This window comes from Azolla caroliniana, unplaced genomic scaffold (assembly GCF_043228905.1).
Source record: "Azolla caroliniana isolate FFs.n. ecotype wild unplaced genomic scaffold, voAzoCaro1.0.p SCAF_15, whole genome shotgun sequence".
In the NCBI taxonomy this organism is placed as follows: domain Eukaryota; kingdom Viridiplantae; phylum Streptophyta; class Polypodiopsida; order Salviniales; family Salviniaceae; genus Azolla; species Azolla caroliniana.
Genome location: NW_028230450.1, coordinates 19,251,954 through 19,271,943, shown reverse-complemented (window position 1 = coordinate 19,271,943; position 19,990 = coordinate 19,251,954). Strand labels below are relative to the sequence as shown.

General features: G+C 38.9%; 1 protein-coding gene across 2 annotated transcripts; it reads left to right on the top strand.

Annotated features, from left to right (window-relative positions):
• Positions 1-5,076: 5,076 nt before the first annotated feature.
• Positions 5,077-19,330, top strand: LOC147854964 (chitin elicitor receptor kinase 1-like). 2 transcript variants are annotated; one of them, XM_087330922.1, is made up of 12 exons: positions 5,077-5,764; positions 5,917-5,953; positions 6,054-6,070; positions 6,170-6,340; positions 6,435-6,610; positions 10,201-10,290; positions 10,374-10,467; positions 10,558-10,709; positions 10,860-10,957; positions 18,383-18,524; positions 18,612-18,710; positions 18,870-19,330. In XM_087330922.1, exons 1-12 carry the CDS (start codon positions 5,092-5,094, stop codon positions 18,990-18,992), a joined length of 1,872 nt encoding a protein of 623 aa, XP_087187048.1. In that variant the 5' UTR covers positions 5,077-5,091; the 3' UTR covers positions 18,993-19,330. The 2 variants fall into 2 exon arrangements, with proteins under 2 accessions (XP_087187048.1, XP_087187050.1); XM_087330924.1 differs by having other exon boundaries at positions 5,622-5,764; positions 6,059-6,070.
• Positions 19,331-19,990: the final 660 nt, after the last annotated feature.

Sequence of the window (19,990 nt, the reverse complement as noted above, 5' to 3'; positions counted from 1 at the left end):
GATGGTTTGATACAATTATGTGCTCAAGAGTGCTTGCAATCCTCTATGCATCACGGAATTGGACTAGAACCTTTTAATGACATCAAAGGAACAATCAACTCATCAATGTGATTCAGAAACCATAAGGATGTGTAAGAATTAAGCAAGTCCTTGGTGGCCTTATGATGTGAATGATGATTCCTAAATGAATTGAGAATACAAACACATGAGACACTTGAAAGTTTGTGCGTGTTGGAAAAGTGAAAAATTAATGACCTAGTAAGATGGTAACATGTGTATATAAAATTGCATTTTTACACACATTGTAAGATTAGCCCAAGCAAATAACATGATAACATGTGTATTTGTACCTTGAGAAGATATAAAATTGCATTTTACACACATTGGTCATGACCAACTACAAGGGACAAATGCAAAGTATCCATGAAGCTAATTAGTATATATGGTAATCAATGGTTGATGATAGCAAAAATAAAATTTCCACCTTTCATATAAAGATTAACATATTCTAAAAACATGGGTCATTAAAATTAGCCTTGTTGAATGAAGTACAAACATAACTCATGTTGAAATTATGATAGCATAACTTTGCCGCATAATGCTGCTCCTAGAAAACTTAGTTTGTCACCCTAAATGTGAACATACTTCTTGTCTTGGGGGACATTTAGGATCAGGAGTTCTTGGAACTTTGACCACACATGTTTCAATGATTTTCTGAAAACAAAGAACTTGAGATCACATATGGATATATCTATTTGTGCAACATTTACACTAAAATAAGAGGAACACAATGGTCCTCATAGCCAAGTTTTTGAGAGGTTTCCTAAGAACAAACAATTTGTGAAGAGTGGATTGTTTCAGTGAGGTGATCAACAAAGGGGTTGTCTACATTGAACAACAAAAGGCCAATCTATTTTTTATTGGTAGCATCTTGCATTGCCACATATTTTCATGGGATTATCTAGTTTTAATAGAATGGTCAAAAATTGTAGTTATGGTGATGTTGCTACACATATAACAAATCATTTGCAAATAATGATCTAACTTAATAATGCAATTTCATTTGGTAAGCACTTGTAAGGTTGGCAACCATAATTGACCTTTTTCTATTAACATCAACTGTGGTTTTTTATTTTTCTATTGTTGTTACAAAAATACAACATGTGGACACAAAGTTTTTTTTTCTTTCCCACAAAAAATTTCTACTTCCATTAGTTAAGAAAAAGTACATGGAATAATATACAACTCATATGTTACAAGCCACTTTGCAATGGCTACAACAAAACATCATGTATAAATGAAGCAACTAAGCCTCATCACATAATTACTCGACAGACGCCCATCAACATGAGCCTCACACACCCACATTCAGCAAAGACACCCGCCAATCACTTCACAATTCAGCACCTACCTCTATGTTTGGTACCCTAGGAGGGAACAACCATCGGGGAGGCTGATATATCCACTTTGCATTGCCATCCACCATCTGTAACATCGGGGAACCTCTCCATTTTAGAAGGAAGTGGTACCTAGCTTCTTCACTCGCATCAGAGGGTCCTTGAAGGCTATCAAACTTACCTCGTAGCGTAGAAATCAGATTAAACCAAATCATCATTAAACTCTCAGCCGATGGGGTTCGCTTCCCGGTAAAAGACTCCTTACACCTTGATACCCATACTTGCCAAACAGTAAGGCCAACCACTAAAATCCAAACATCTATGTATCAGTCCTGTATGAAGAATGAATCTCCTTGAGCTGCAGCCTGAACTGTACCATTCGCCACCTTTAAAGTAGGGTTATTTCCATTCCACCCATGAAACCATGCAGCTAAGTCAGTAGCTAACCAAACAACGGCTGCACTTGATACTTGAACTTCAACCCCGCATCGAGCCAGAATTCTTAAGCTCCTCTTCCAAACTTCTTGGGCTCGCGGGCAGCTCCATAAACAATGTGCAATGTCCTCCAAACTCGCTCCACAGGCCTTGCAGTTACTCATGCCACCCCTTTTCCCCAACCACTCTCCGGTTGGAACAGCCCGATGGGTGATTAGCCAAAAAAACACCTTGACCCTCTCGGGGAGGGAAGAGTTCCATATCATGCTCCTGGTTTTATCTACAAAGACCGAATCAACAGCTACATGGGTCCATTTGTTGGCACACTTCTCACGATGCAAGCATAAATGCCTACCCAAGCGAGTTGAGAAGTCAAAGAAACCATGTGATTTACCTTCTTTGTCCCTCCGCACATATTCTACAGGATCCCATTCTAAACACTCAAGTGGCTTGCCTTCAACTACATACCAGATCCAATCCTCCTCAACCTCAGCGACTGATGGATTCACCTTCCATTTCTTACCATCTCGTGCCACAATTCTAATCGGGGACCAACGAGCACCTGCAACTACAAATCCCAACTGGATGATCTTCCCATTCTTTCCTATACCCTTGGCATTGATAACTTTTCCGGCATCATCACATTGTCCAAACCATTCACCCTCGTCCCCATTACTAATAGGAATAGAGCAAACAACTTTATCGACTAGATCAAGCATCTTCCTACCATTTCTGAACTTTCTCGCATCTTCATATAATTTATCCTGATTACTAGGGGACAACTGTATCCAATTTGCCATTGACTGAATGCCAATACCATGCAATATAGCCCACGACATACCCTTGTGCTGGCCAAGCATCTTCCCCTCGGTCGACTTTAAGGTCTTGTTCCACAAGAGGGGTTGGTGCATCCATTCAGCATTAGTACTTGGACCTATACGCCTAAGATGCCCACGGAGCATATCCCACGCCTTCATCATTGACATACATGTGCGATCAGCCAATCAATTAGATTTCCTAAGCTTTAAGTCCATACAAAAGAGCCATGATTTATGTGGCTTCCACTGTCCACCAAGTCGTGGACTCCAAAGAATGCTCCTATTAAAAATCAATGTTTTCCATAACTCATTTCCGGGCAGCAAGCTCCTTACCAATACCTTACATAGCAATGATTGACTTTGTACTCCAGAGTTTATCAATCCTAGACCCCCCTTACTTTTGGGAAGAATCAACGTAGACCATGATACTTTAGGCTGCCGCGTTGTCTTTCCTATTCCCCACCCATAGAAAGCCCCTAATACACGCTTTAACAATACGAATAGCATGTTTGTCAAACATCCACACTGAGACCGCATGCCACATAGTAGACAAGAGCACATGGTTAGCTACTATGATCCTGCCAACTAATGATAAATTCATCCCTGACTAGATATGGATTTTGTTGCAAATTTTACTTTGAATTTGTTGCAATTGAATTCTTTTGTCAATATCTACACCAATCCACATTCCTAGATATCTAATGCCTTCCCCTTTTGCAATCCATCTAAAATGTATTTGGTAATTAAGTTGATGCATATTAAACTTTTTAGTTTCAAGAACAACTTTGTGTCCGCAACATTTTACACAAAGTTGTTCTTGAAACTAAAAAGTTTAATATGCATCAACTTAATTACCAAATACACTCAAGAACCAGAAGCATTATGTTTCCGGTATACACTTTAAGGTTGTGTTTACCCATGGATATATTGAATTTGTAACTAGCCAAAGAGAGCCATGAGAATAAAAGGCAAGTTAAGCTTCATTCCTAGAAGAGCTTTATTAAAATTATGATAATTGAAATTAGAAATTAAGGTTGTTCACTTACGGGGTTTTTTGGATAAGAAACTATGTTTTCCATTTTTGTGGGTGTTTTTGGATAAAAAACTAGGGTTTTTGGTTTTGGATAAGAAATTAGGGTTTCTCATTTGGGATTTCTTTTAATAAAAAATAGGCTTCTCATTAGTTGTTCTAATCAGAAATAGGTTTTTTCAAATATAAAATGTTGAGAGAGAGAGAGAGAATAAGCCTACAAAAAGAGGAAGAAGCAAGAGAGAATGAGGGTTGAGATCGAACATAGACGAAGGGGGCATGGAGAACAAATCATTGAATTATGTAGCTGGCACAACATTGCCACATTTCCATTGGTTGCAAACCTAGCGAGATTTCATTGGATACGTAACCTCAACCTCAGCTTCACTCTTGTATAGAAACACGACGCATGTCCACTCGTGCAACTTGAAACATTATGACAATAAAGCTCAAGTCGTGCAAGAATGACATTCCTATCATGCACACTTATAGAAGCCTTTTACCTAATTATGGTTATTAGACCGATCCGATCTGATTCCTGCACAGAAGATTTCGTAGCACCATTGCAAATCATCGTACGAGTAATACATGAGACTGATCTGATTTGATCCCCCCATAGAAGATCTCCTAGGACCATTGCAAATCATCGTATAGGTAATACATGAGACTGATCCGATCCGATCACCCCCATAGAAGATCTCCCAACACCATTGCAAATCATCGTATGAACTAATACATGAGACCGATCCGATCCCTCCATAGAAGATCTCCCATCATCTTTGCAAATCATCCTACGAACTACTACATGAGGAGACCGATCTGATCCCTCCATAGAAAATATTGCAACACCTTTGCGAAGCATCCAACAACTAATACATGAGACCAGGCCAGGCCGATCCGATCCGATCCAACCCCTTCCATAGAAGATCTCCGCTAGCATATAACGCTCGCTCGCGATAGCCCATCTCGAGTTCTCCATTGTTGGGTCAAAAAGAGCCCACATGGCTTTGACTTGCAGACAAACAGATTGTTTTTTTTTTCTGAGAGTGGATGGATAGAAAAGAGATAAAGAAACTATGAAATCTTCTCTTTTTACCTTGCCAGTTGCCAGGCCATGGTCCATGGATATGGACATGTTGAGAGAGTCAAAAAGAGCCCCACATGATTTTGACTTGCAGACAGACAGATTGTTTTTTTCTGAGAGTGGATGTATAGAAAAGACATAAGAAATTATGAAATCTTAATCCTTCCCTTGCCAGGCCATGGCCATGGATATGGACATGTTAAGAGTAAAAAAGAGCCCACATGATTTTGACTTGCAGACAGACAGATTGTTTTTTTCTGAGAGTGGATGGATAGAAAAGAGATTAGAAATTATGAAATCTTAATCCTTCCCTTTCCAGGCCAGGTCATGGCTATGGCTATGTACATGTACATGGACTTCCTCCTCAATCACAATAACAACAAATTCCACTTCTTCTTTGTACTCTGTTTTTCTTCCTCCTCCTTCTTCCCTCCTACTTCGTGTTTTGCAGCTTGTACAGCGGGTTGCAACGCCATAGCCTTGTATGTTGCGGCATCTACTGACATTCTCTCCGACATTGCCAATCGGTTCGATTCTGATTCATGGATTTCGATACAAACCCTAAACAACATCACCGATGTTACAAGTGTACATGTAGGTGAACTCATCCGGATCCCATTCAATTGCAAATGCGAGAATGGGACCTTAGGACACACATTCACATACACGACAACGCAAACTGATGAATTAGAGACTATTGCAGAAATCATCTATGGAAACCTCACTTCTTCATCTCTGATCCAATCGGCTAACCCTGACGAGGACTTCCTCGATTTGCAAGAAAATGAAAATTTGTCCATCCCTATCAATTGTTCTTGCGGAGATCCTTCAGTTTCAGACAAGTATGGGCTATTTGGTACTTATTCAGCTCAGCTCGATGATACCCTCTCTTCAATTTCATCTCAGTTCAACATCTCCTCAGATTTGATCCAGAGTTATAACCCCTCTGTGTCATTCAACCCTCTCCAGGTCCACTCCATTCTCTTCATACCGTCCAATGGTAAGTCATTTTCTTCTCCTTTATATGTATATGTATATGTGTATGGAAGGAAATTTCCTGAACATGAGCTGAAGTCTGGATGCCTATGAACTTGAGTTCTTAATTAATCATGCGGATTTGATGAGTTTGGTTGTAACAATTTTCTGATGCAGATAGCACCGGCCAATATCCACCTTATAACATATCAAGGTAGGAACTATTCTTCTCAATATACATAAACCAAACATACTTTTGTGACAAAATTTTGTAAAGAGGAGGCTTAGTGTATACCTTTGAATTTGGCTTTCAGTGCAGGCTCTTCAGCTGGTGAGCTTCTTTATAACAGTTTTTTATGAAAACAGAGGTCCCGATAAGCATTCTTCTACATCAACTTTTATGTTTAACACATCCTATATTCCTAAACAGGAAATAAGTCTGAAAGAAAGATTATTCTCAGAGCTGTGATAGGAGGAGCTTGTTTCATTTTGTCTATTCTAGGATTTGGTATTTTCGTTTATCACCGAAAAGCACGATCTAGTAAAAATGGTTATGATCAGTACAATGAAGATAACAAACTAATAGACATCGAAAAATCTGGTGAGATGCTTGTTTGTAACCAAATGTCTCCCAAAGGAGAATGTTTGCATCTTTATATGTGTATTTATGTGTTTGTTTGGTGTCATTTTCTCAGAACCTATCCAAAATACTTTTAGTTCATCATCGAGAAAACTTGGAGATTTAATGGATGAGCATTGCATTTGTTTTTCCCATAATGACCTCGCTGCACTTGCTGATAACTTCAGTGTTGCCAATCAGATAGGACAGGGTGGATTTGCAACTGTTTATTATGGTGAAAGGAATGGACAGGTTGGTGGATATACTGAAGTATCCTATCTATATGTAAATTGCCTACAAGACTGAACAAGAGACCGCACCTTAAATGTTTTCTTGTCTTTGAGAACAACAAACCAAAATAAATGGAACTAAATGTACGTTGTTAAAAAATGTGCACCTTTTTGGCATGGCCTTCTAGAAGTTGCACTATGTATTTTGTGTGTGTGTGTGTGTGTGAGAGAGAGAGAGACAGACAGACAGACAGACAGACAGACAGACAGACAGACAGACAGACAAATGAAGTGTGTGAAACAGATTTATATCCATATAAGAAGGCTTCATGATAAGTCCATTACACGTGTGTGAAAGAAGTGCCTTATAGTGGGCCATCTTACTAGCAAAAGATTTTGTAGGGCTGATCAATCTTCTTTTATCATCCAATTTAATGATGTCACCTCAGATCCCCCTATTCTTTTCAACTTTAGTCATGTTCAGTTATGGACAATCCAAGCTATACTAGAATGGGAGTGATATGTTTATACTTATGCCATGTGACTGAGCCATTCTTGCATTTCCACATACCAACAATGATTATCTTCATATTCAGGAGGGTTTTTTTATGACATAACTTCTAGTCTTGAGTACTTTGGTATGCAATGAAAACCTAGTGGAGGATGAATATCACTTACTAATAACATGCTCATTGTGTAAGGTAATTGGCGAGAAATATGATGACTTGTTAGATGGGCATGATAATGTGACAAATTTCCACCAAGACAGGTGAGCACATATGTGCATGCATTATTTTAACTTTGAGATTTTTCACTACAGAGTAGTAATCCCCCTGTTTAGGAAGGTGTCACATACAAGATGATATTTTGATTTGGTCCCATAGGTCAAAATTGGCCTCCGCATGGACGATAGAATATGTATTCTATTCTATACAAGTCACTGATCAGAATAATGGCTTACAATATATCATGGAGATGGGAGCTCAGTCTCTGTCTGGAATATATCATGGAGTACTGATGCTTTGCTCCTTGAGACTAAAGGTTTCTCCAATTATGTGCCCTATAAACGTTGGGTACTAAATCTCTACTCTATACAGAAGAGTTGTTACAAGTGTATCAAACAACCACAATTTTGTTTATGGTTCTTGAAATTGTGTGTGTGTGCATATTGTCTTTCAAGAACACCAAGGGCTGCTTAACCATGAGAAAGTCAAGCGCAAGAAACCTGATGTAGGGAGAACTGAGGCCATGTGAATTTTACTCCAAGATATGTGCAGGATTGTGTATGCCTCTGTTTCCCCTCCTAACAAAATTTCTGGTTTCTATCTCATTTCTCATGCTTAACTGCTGTTTAACACCATCACCTTCGTTAGTTCTGACTCTAGGATCAAACCAAGCAATGGTCAATCATGATACATATAATTGCTAGGTATCTTGGGATCTCCTGTCTTGCAGATCATTACAATAATATGTTCTGTCCAGCTAGTAGGAAGCCTTCACACATGGCTCTATTAAAGATATGTGCTGTCAATGGCATAGCTCAGCAACCAATCCATCACAATCTTGGGCCCTTCCAAACTGTAACTTATCAATGGCATTTCTCACCGTAGAGTGGCTTTGCATATCATAGCAAGCCTGAGGTGAGGTCAATTCTGTGCTAGATTGGCTCTCATTAAAAAATCCCCATGCTCTTTTACATTCTTTTCCTAGGAACAACTGGTAGACTTCTGCTTCAAATTTAGCCAAATATGATCACTTCTCCTGCCAAGACGTTTGAGGGTTGCTCTTGCTTGTTTATGAGTACGAATCACCAGGTCACTCATTGCAATTTCTCCTAGTATCACGATACTCATCATACCAACAATTTTTTGTGGCTCTACCATATATGGGTGCATTGCCAACCATGGTGTGGGAAAAGGCATTGAGGCATTTGTGGCTGCATAAAGCAATGAATTGATAACCCTTGTGCAATATCCGTCAGGGATGTGTAAGGATGCAATTGTATATTCAACAACTATACACACCAGTTGTCTCTCAAGTAAACTCGTATCTATCATTTCCAGTCCCATTCCTAGCATATTGGCATCCATCCTTCACCTTATTGTCTCAGTTAGATGGGACAAAGACCACATCGAGTTTATCAGGACTATTGTGAGGCTCCAACATGTCAAAGCATTTAATCTTGACTGTTGTGAGAAACCATTGTATATCAGGAACCCATGTGCACTATCAAGGGTCCCCTTATAATATTATTTCCCCCACATTAATGAAACCAAAGCCATATGTCACAATATGCTATCGTGCACAAGAAATATTTTGAGATAATTATTCTAAGAGACTCAGATAAATAGGTATAGTCATTGAATAGGTGAAGCAACAATTCTTGTGAACCCTCCCCTTCTGGAAAAAGAAACCATTTAGTACTGATTCCATGGACGTTTGGGTAGCTGGGGATGGTCAGTGGTGAGTAGGGATCCCAACTGTTAATGTTTTTTTGTGATAGAAACAAATCAAACGAACAAATTTGCAAATGGTAGTACTTGAGCTGCAAACAATCCCTAAACTGTTAAAGCTTCCATGAAAGCCAAACTTAACAAAAGAGTACCTTGAGTCTTACCTTCGGCCTCTGGTTGTTAACGATAACTTCAATTGGCTTCCCATGGCAATTCTTTGACTGACGCAAGGATCGATGGAAGTGAGGCTTATGGCTGATCCAGCAGAAACAAAGCAGCAGCAGAAATACTAGGATCCAATCAATGGAATTCAGGGTAGAATCATGATGACTAGGGAGATACACATCATGTATATGCACAGCATTTATTAACATAGTTATTCAACTGTGCTATATGCAAAGAATTTTATGCAGTTTGTAGACAAATGCACAGGATTTCTAGCAACATAGATCCAAAGGGGATTTTGAAGCAGATTTATATGATATGCTGTGAATGTACTATAGTTTGACATTGCAATGTGAAGTTATTTATTGATCACTATAGGTACTCCTCTTCCATATGGATCTCGTACTCCCAGGTCATGAAAAAATCAAAATGAAACCTAATTAATGATGATCATGTTTCTTTACTCACACATTGTTCTCAATGACTTTTGGTGTGGCCAAGATAAATGCATAGTTAACTATGTTAGTCATTAAAGTTTCAAAATTAGTTCAGTTTTTTGTAAACTCTATTTCTCCAACAATCCATCTTTTCTACACTGAAGTGAAGCAAGTTTAAAATATGCATCATCTACATAATAAAGTGGAGCAACTTGGAGCAACTTGGAGCAACTTTATTTTCCAGAGAAAGAGATTCTTAATTTTTTATCAAAAATGAATAAAAGCATTTATGTTAAGTTGAGTACAAGATGATTGTCTCTTAAAGAATAGTTAAATTCAATGCAAATTAAAAGGTTCTTAAATTCAGCATCAAATGTTTCTCTTTGTGTTGGCTTATGAGCATTTAGCAGTTACATACTAACATCCCTGTATGATGCCAAACATTAGAATGTTTAACTAGCATGTTAAAGTACTTAATTCATTCCTCTTAGTCGGGATATTTTGAATTTGTGTGAATGAAGGACCAAGGTACTATTCTAAATGGGACTTCTTTGCAGAAATTAGCCATAAAAAAAATGGCTAGGACAAACGAAAAAGAGTTTATGAATGAGCTCCGGATTCTTTCAACTGTACACCATGCAAACTTGGTGAATTACTTCATCTTCTTCTTTCAAAATTGGAAAAAACGTACATAAACTTAAATCTATTTTGTCACTTTTTCTTGTAATAGGTTGGTCTAGTTGGATATTGTATGGAGCTGAATTTTCTATTTCTTGTATACGAGTACATAGAGAATGGAACATTAGCTGATCATCTACGATCTAGTAAGAATGACTGTGAATACATTGAATGCTTTTGGATTAGTTTTATGATGGGTTTTTCTTTGATGTAATGTTTTCTCGATTGGCTTTTAGGAACTGATCCAATGCCATGGGACAGACGTGTCCGAATAGCACTTGATACTGCAAGGGGTGTTGAATACATGCATGATCATACATGTAGAACGTACATTCATCGTGATTTAAAGCCAAGCAATATTCTTCTCGACAAGAATTATCATGCCAAGGTTGATTGACTTTCCTAACAAAGCTTCTGCAAATACTCATGCCACAAAGTGGATTTGTCATGCATCCTTCAAAATATTGCGCAACAAATGCTAGAAATGACTAATGAACAATTGCACATTCACTGATATTCCTCCTACGTTCGAGTACAGGTTGGAGACTTTGGTCTCACGAGCCTTATGCATCCAGATGGTAATGGCACAGCCAAAACAACGGGGTTTACGGGAACACGTGGATATTTGCCCCCTGAGTGAGTGATTCTATTTTCTGTTGTCTTGTCTCAGTTTCAATAGAAACATCTCTTAATTATGAGTAGACCAATTTTAGATTCACATTCCATTCAGGAACCATGTTTGAGGGCTTATGAATAGACACTCTTAACTCAACACCATTTTCTGATGTCCAAGGCCTTGCTATTATTTGTCATAATGTTCTGGTACTTCATTTTACCAAGCTAGCATATGGTATGTGGACTGTTTATGTGATCGTATCTTGGGTAGCCTAGTTTTAGTTCATTAAAAATATGATTTAAAGTTGAGTTCAGCAATGTAAGTTGGGTGCAGATATTTGTTGAATCAATAGCACTTCAGTCCAACAGATAGAAAATAAAGTGGATTTGTTTTTCATGAACAATACCACCTTATCATACAAAAAGTAGGAATCTTCTGGTGTCAATTAGTGTGAATAGAAATAAATCTTGGTGCTTTGTTATTAGACACATGGAGCCTATTCTCAAGGAACTACTGAATGTAATGTGGCAAAATCTCCTTCCTATGATGATATCATTTTCTTAAGCCTCCATTCTCTATTATTTTCCTATTTTCTTACCAGGTGTTAGAGCCTTTGTGCAAGCTTACAAGGGTTTCTGAAAAGAAGATTTGAGACAACAGTTGTAGCACTATTGGTTGAATTCGAGTTCACTTATCCGACAAAATTTTTACCAAGTACTCCCCCTCCTAGTGAGAGTACATCTTCATATGTTACAAGGGTGCTGAGTTCTGTGAGAGTACTCTGTTCTTTGAGGTTTACCTATGGTGATCGTTTGGAAGCATTTTGAGTCCACTCTTTTGTTATTATCTCGGTAGTCACATAGATTATCATATCACCCTCAGAGGTAAAAAATCACATGCGGGACTTAATGGTCGAGAATGTTACCGATAAGTGTTGCAATTGAGAGCCTGCATCATGTCAGGTAAAGAAAGGTGTTTAGGGATATAGATCATGGCTGAATAATATGGGAAAGCAAGTTCTAATGTGATTGAAAAATGAGCACTCAGAGGTAAAATGTGACATATGAGACTCGATGCTCAAGATTTTTGCAGATAAGGGTTGTAATTGAGTCAACATTGTGTTAGTGAAAGAAATTCATGTAGTTGAATGTTTTGCGGCAAAACAAACTCTGATCTGGTTGAAGAATGGCACTCAAGACTCACAAACGTTTATTGGGGCATAATGGACCTCAAAAGTACCAAACGAAACCTAAGTGAGAGCCAAACTTAAGTGGAAGAAATGACACAGATCATACAAGAAGATATCCGTCAAGCAATCACCCGGATTTTTTCAGTTTGGAAGCGGATGGTTTCGTAGTTTGGTGGGAGTATGTGGTGTCACATATTAAAGCACGAGCCTCCTGAATTTCTTCTAGGCAAGGTACACTGGCATTGTGAACCAAGCCTCATTCTTTTCTTTAGACATTTTGAGCTATTGTTTTCATTTCCTGTTGAGAATGATTAAAAGCTATAACGGCTAGCCCAACGGCTAGTTGGCTCCAACAGCTAGTTAGCCCAACGGCCAGATCTTGGCCTTTATAAAGAGGAACTTTTTCCTCATGTAAAAATGAGTGATCTCTGTATTTTCTCCCTCCTATTGTGACATACCAATGTATATATTGAACAAATGTGCCTTCTCATTTTTCTATTTGGTATCAGAACATAGATCCACCCCTCTGCAAAACCCTAGCTCCACCCCTCAGCTTGTATGACAGCAATTGGAACAGCACTGTCCTAGCATCCAAGAGAAGAAAGGGGGCTTTTCCTTTTGGGATGTCATTGCTATGTGATTGAGAGGTGACTTGAGAAAAGAAGTCTGAAGAGGAGAGCAGAGATAGGCTAAGTTGAGAAGATGGATGAGGTGTTCTCAAAATTGAACGAGGATGAGGTGAAAACATTGGTGAAATACATAAAGCAGGCTGAGATTGTAGCATATGGAGGTGTGATAGGAACACAACCACCACCTTGACTTGAACTCCTCCCAGTTGAGTTCAATCTCGATGGACCAGCCACGTACTTGAGCTGGTCACGCCGGATTACGGGTGCCTTGGCAGGGAGAAGCCTTGACAGCTACCTAACAGGAGAAGAGAAAGAACCTCCTGTTAAAACGAGTAGTGAATGGAAAGCATGGAGAGCTACCCACATGCCTTTGTATACATGGCTTCTCAACTCCATGGTTCCATCAATCGCCACAACCGTTGATGGAATTTTAAGTGTGAAGGAGATTTGGGAGAAATTGCAAAAGACGTATGATGGGAGGGGAAATAACATGAGAGTATTTCAAATCGAGCAGGAGATAGATGCTGTCTGGTAGGGAGATAGAATGATTCAGGAATATGCCATAGAGCTGGAGCGTCTATGGGCAGAATATGATCATTTCTCGCCTCTGACAGTGTGCAATGATCCTCAATGTAAGAGCAAGGAAATTCCTGCTCAAAGAAGAAATATGCAATTTTTGAAACATTTCAACCCATCGTTTGATCAAAGAAGGCCAGTTCTTCTAGCCGAGGCTGAAATTCCCACACTTGAGGCAATTGCAACTATGATACAGGAGGAGAGTAGAATGAAGCTGCTCTCTGACACCACCAGACTACCAAGGGTACAATTAGGCATTGATGGTGTCAAATTCATGCGGAAGTGAAAATCGAAAATGCTACAATTGTGGTGAAGCTGGTCATTTAAAGAATGCTTGCCCTAAACCATCTAAGGAGAGAGAATATGGAGGACATGAACAAACTCGAGATCGTGGTAGAGGGGGCCGAAGAGGTAGAAGAGGAGGTCACCAAGCAAACCTGATGGTAGCAGAGGAAGAGGAAGGAACTAAGGTGGTGTTCACTGAAGAGGATGAAGCTCTCTTAGAAATACTTAGGAGGAAGCAAAGAGCCGTAGATGATACTTCATTCATGTCAAGAGGTAACGTTGCCACCTATGCTTATTCGGCTACAAGCACTAGCAACACAAATACGCTTGCCTCTACACTAGAATGAATAATTGATTCTGGTGCATCTAGGCATGTGACGAGTAATGCTAGTGAATTCTCCTCTTATACCCACTTAGCAATGCCAGAGGGCATTCAAATTGTTGATGGTACAACACAACTTGTAGTTGGTATAGGTACATTGAAATGTACGGACTCTGTGACATTGTCTAATGTGTTGCATGCTCCATCTTTCCAAGTAAACATATTATCAATAAATTCTATCATACACCAACTAAAATGTGTTGTTTCTTTTGATATTCCCAAGGTGATATTCCAGGAGAAAGGGACAGGCTGGAGACTTGGGACTGGCACATGGCATAGTGGACTATGGTATTTGGATCGTGAAGGTCTGGATTCAGCATTAGCATCTATGCTAGAAGGAACAGATGTAAGGGGATCTAAAACGAGTTATGAGAACTTGTTGATACTTTACCACCAACGTACGGGACATACCTCTTATGGCGTTTTGAGTCAGGTGTATCCACACCTTTTTGAAAAGGCTGATAAAACAAAACTTGTTTGTGATGCATGTGAATTTGGTAAGCTTACTAAAAGCTCATATGCTAGTTCAGGTCATAGGAGTTCCCATGCATTTGATGTAATACACCCCGATGTTTGGGAATCGTTCCACAAGTTCTATTAATGGATATTGATATTGTCTCTTTCATTGACTGCTTCTCTCGTGTGACTTGGTTATATTTAATGAGGAAAAAGAATGAAGTATTTGCTTGTTTTAAAGATTTTCATAGAGCAGTTCAAACTCAATACGGTGCAGTAGTAAAAGTGTTGAGGTCTGATAATGGAACAAAGTACGCTAACATTACATTTAGGGCATACCTCTCAGATCAAGGAATACAACATCAAACTACATGCCCATATACACCAACATAAAATGGAGTAGCAAAGAGGAAGAATAGACATCTTCTAGAGGTAACAAGAAGCATGATGATTTCTATGAATGTTCCACAGCAGCTGTGGGGACAGGCAGTTTTGATGGTTGCTGCATTGATCAATTGAATGCCCTCTAGAGTATTGGAGTGGAAGTCTCCATGTGAGTTGTTGCAACGGAATAACTCTGGAATCCTTCCTTTGAAAGTGTTTGGATATGTGTGTTTTGTAAAGGACAGTAGACCATCTGTAGGAAAACTTGACCCTAGAGCTGCGAAATATGTATTTGTGGGATACTCTGCTACACAAAAAGGCTATGTTTGTTGGAGTCCAGTAGAGAAGAGATTATTTGTGAGCATGGATGTGCATTTCAAAGAGTCGGAGCCATATTATAAACAAGAGGTAACTTCACCCTTTGATGACTTAATTGAGACTGAAAATATAAGGGAAGGAGATAATGGTGAGAGGTTGCTAAAAATGGGATCAAGTCCTTTGCTGATCCCTACATCAGCTGAGAAACAAGTGAGCGTAGGAGATAAGGAAGACGAAGGAAAAGAAGACGAGGAACCTATATGTGTTGAGACTCAAGCGGAGGGGGAGCTAAAGGTGTATACACGGAAGAGGAGGCAGAAAGAAGGAAATATGAACACGTTTTCAGTGCCACTTGTGCCATCAAGTTCCATGTCCCGACTTGCCTCGACTTCTGAAATACCTATAGAACTCCCAAACCCAGAAATCACAGGTGACATGATTTCCTCTCCTTCTCCTATAGAGGTTAGGAGGACCTCCCGCAGTAATGTAGGAGTCCCTCCTGATCGTTATGGTTTTCCTCATGATATTGCTCAGTTTATCTCTTATTCTAACATATCAGCTACACATAGAGCATTCATTGCATCATTAGACTCTGTCACTTTACCCAAGTGTTGGCAAGTTGCTAAAGAAGATCCAAAGTGGAAAGCAGCCATGCAAGAAGAACTCATAGCTCTTCAGAAGAACAAAACTTGGAAGATTGTGTCACTACCACCAGGAAAGAAGTCGGTTGGGTGCAAATGGGTGTTTATAATTGGTGGCTACGGGATATAGTCAGACATATGGTGTTGATTATGATGAGACTTTTGCACCTGTAGCGAAGATGAGCATTGTTAGAATGCTTATTTCCTTAGCAGTGAATACGGATTGGAAATTACATCAATTAGATGTAAAAAATGCATTCCTTCATGGAGAGTTGATGGAGGAAGTGTACATGGATATCCCCCCAGGTTTTGATACAATTCAAATAGTAGGTAAGGTTTGCAGACTTAGGAAGTCGCTTTATGGACTAAAGCAATCTCCTCGAGCCTGGTTCGAGAGGTTTAGAAGGGCTATGATGGGTATGGGATACCAACAGACGAATGCAGACCATACAGTGTTTTTCCGACAACACAAGGAGCATACTACATTACTTGTTGTGTATGTGAATGATATAATTATCACGGGTAATGATGAAGGAGAAATTGCCCAACTGAAGGTGCAATTGTGTAAAGAGTTTGAGGTGAATGATTTAGGATTGCTACGATACTTTCTTGGAATTGAGCTAGCTCGTGGAGCAGAAGGAATTGTTCTATCTCAGCGAAAATATGTATTAGATCTTCTCACAGAAACTGGAATGTAGGGTTGTAGGCCCGTAGCTTCTCCAATCAACCAAAAGATCAAGCTAATTGAAGTTGTAGGAGAGAAAGTTAATCGTGAAAGGTATCAAAGATTGGTAGGTGGGCTGATTTATTTGACTCACACCGGTCCAGATATTTCATTTGTAGTAAGTGTGGTAAGTCGCTACATGCATGATCCAAGGAAAGATCATATGGATTTTGTTTACCATATTCTGAGATATCTCTATTGGGAATAGAAGAGCCGACTGTTCGGGCCTAGAAGAGCCGATAGTCGAAGACAAGGAGGAGCCGATTATTCGGGTTGAGTGCCGAGAGTCGACAGTAGATAGTTGGTTTATTAACTGTCGATTATTATTACTATAACTATAGATAATAATAATAGTGATGTGTAGTAGGGGCTACATTTGCAAATAGCCCATATGATGTATGAGTATAAATACATTTAGGGCATGTGTAGTAGGTGCATGAGGAGCGATGAGGAGCAGAATAGAATAGTGTATGTACAAAGAATAGAGAAGTGAGAGAGAGAGAGCGGCGCCATAGCTGTGTTCGTAACAGCAGACGCCAAGAGCCCTGTGAGGCTGATACACTCCATACAGAGAGCGTTGTAATCCTCTCCATTGTATATCCATTGTATATCCATTGTATAGTGAAGTTTTGTTGTCCGTGATTTTTCTCCCGTTTCAGGGTTTCCACGTTAAATCTGTGTACACTGTTTTCTGTATTTCCGAGTTGCGTATTTCAGCGTATTCCTTCTTGTGGATTAACAATTTGTTGTTCAACAATCTCAAAGGTGCCCTAGGGAAGGGATTGATCTTTAGAAAACATGGTCATTTTAACATTGAGGGCTATTGTGATTCTGATTGGGCCAGTTGTGCTGATTATAGGAAATCACATCAGGATACTGCATGTTTGTTGGGGGCAATCTGGTCTCATGGAAAAGTAAGAAACAGTCAATAGTAGCAAGGTCAACAGCCGAAGCAGAGTATAGAGCTATTGCTGTAGGATTTGCGGAGATGTTATGGCTGAGAACTCTCCTAGTAGAACTAAAGGTGAATCAAGAAAATCAGATGATGCTGCGGTGTGACAATAAGTCAGTAATCAGTATTGCCAACAATCCGGTACAGCATGATAGGACCAAGCACATCGAAATCGACAGATTCTTTATCAAGGAGAAGCTTGATAATGGAATATTAAAATTGAGTCATGTTTCTATTGAACATCAACTAGAAAATTGTCTTACAAAGGGACTTGGGCCAGTAGGTCTTACTAGATTGTGTGACAAGATGGGCTTAGTGGATTTCTTTTTTCACCCATCTTGAGGGGGAATGTTGAGAATGATTAAAAGTTGTAACGGCTAGCCCAATGGCTAGTTAGCTCCAACAGCTCGTTAGCCCAACGGCCAGATCTGGGCCTTTATAAAGAGAAACTTTCTCCTCATGTAAAAACGAGTGATCTCTGTATTTTCTCCCTCCTGTTGTGACATACCAATGTATATTATTGAACAAATGTGCCTTCTCATTTTTCTATTCTTCCAATGCAGTTCTAGGTATTCAATGTAACGGGGTTTCCCACATGTCAAGGATTCATGTGGATTTTTATCCACTATCTGAATGAGAAGTAATCTAGTCTCAAAAAATCAAGGAGCATGCATGGTAGGGTTTTATATCGTGACGCGTAGAAGAACGTTTATAAACAAGATGTATCTGCACATTTTTTTAAATTTTGGCAAGTTGACTCAATGATGCTACCAACCCATTACTTCAATCTTACAAGGAAACACTGGTGTCACTAAAGTGTTTAAAGAGGTATCTTCTCGGCATATGCAGGAAATATATATGTATATTCCCCAGAAGACTAATTATTTTGTACACCGATGTTTCTTGTAGGTTTGCTCAGTTTGGGAAGTTCTCAATAAAACAAGATGTTTATGCATTTGGAGTTATTCTGTTTCAAATGGTGTCAGGAAAGGAAGCAATTACTGATCATCCTGATGAAGACACTGATGAAAAAATACAACTTGTTCTTCTGGTAACAGACTTATCATAGAAACCAAAAAGAATGATTCATCAAAGCACTAGGTTAAATACAAAGTTATATGTATTTATGTGTGTGCAGTTTAAGGAAGTCCTACAAGAAGCCAATGCAGCTGAGAAGTTTAAATCTTTAGTAGACCCAGCTCTGGACACTGACTATCCTGTGGAAGCTGTCTGGAAGGTATTTGGCTAACATCATGTTTTTGAAACATCCTCGGGGATTAGTGAGTAGCATTTAAATATGTTTGGCATCTTTGAGGAACAATGCAGTTTTCAAAATTTCCGTGAATTTTGCTTTCGTCTCTCATTTTTCCTTCTAAGATAATCCTATGATAAATAGGTCGTTCAACTGGCGGAAAGATGCACAGATGACAACCCCGACATGAGACCTCAAATGAGAGATGTTGTCGTGGAGCTCAACATGTTATTGCATGGTAGCCATGAGGCAAAGTTTCATAGTTAACTCGGAGATTCAAGATCACCTTGATGTACTTGAAGTCTCAAATACAAGTTCAAATCTTAGCAATGTAATATATGTATTTACATTCTAATCCATGTAATATATATATTTACATTCTAACCCATGTAAAGTCATATGTTTGCACTAGAAATAATATGGAGTGGTGTAGGCATATTTTGGATCTTCAAATCTTTGTCAATAGTATATGGTCGATCAGTTTGGCTGTTAGGAGTTCTATATTGAGTAGGAATTGTTGTGCAAGAAATGGTCCAGTACAATGATGTATGGAGGAGTGCAATCCTAGAGTATACTAATGCAATCAAATTGAGCGACTTAGTGTACACCTTGGTAAACATCAACAACAATGCTTGTGAAACTAAAGGAATGTGTGACGGAACTAAGCAAGCCCTTTTACCCCTAATTACAATTCCTTTGCAAAGTGATGGCATTGATGAACACCTAAGGTGACAAAAACCCAACCAAGTAACATGAAACCTAATGTACTATTAGTATCCTAAGAAGTGATAGGGTTGTGTATTATACACATGGGTTTGTGCTGACTACAAGGGCCAAGTATAAAGTAGGCATTAGACTGAATAGTATAAGTATTTCTACATGATTGAAAACAAGCAAATCCTTGTTATGTTAATTGATATGATACACTTTAGCGAGATTTGTACATTAATCAAGTTTTACCAAAATAAAGAATTAGTGACATATGGGTATGTATCTACAAATGCACAATTCATATCCATAAAGATGGTAGACAAGGAGAACTATAAGAATAAATAGCAAGTTATGCCTAATTCCCAAAGTAGTCTCATCGAAATTAAGATATTGTAAATACAAGTTCAACACAATCACGTATGCTTTAAGTAGGATGCATGTTGTAAGACATTATTCATTCAGATTTGTAATTACGAGAAGTTGCTCGAGTGAATGTTGTTTATAGTTATATGTGTAGCTTCTCAACTAGGTGTGGATTTTCTGTGGCAGGTCAC

Excerpts from the sequence above, each read along its gene's own strand:
- LOC147854964 (XM_087330922.1), top strand. The coding sequence starts at position 5,092 with ATGGCTATGGCTATGTACATGTACATGGACTTCCTCCTCAATCACAAT. Across the intron at positions 6,341-6,434 it reads AATAGACATCGAAAAATCTG|AACCTATCCAAAATACTTTT; the intron begins GTGAGATGCTTG and ends TCATTTTCTCAG. Across the intron at positions 10,291-10,373 it reads CTGTACACCATGCAAACTTG|GTTGGTCTAGTTGGATATTG; the intron begins GTGAATTACTTC and ends TTCTTGTAATAG.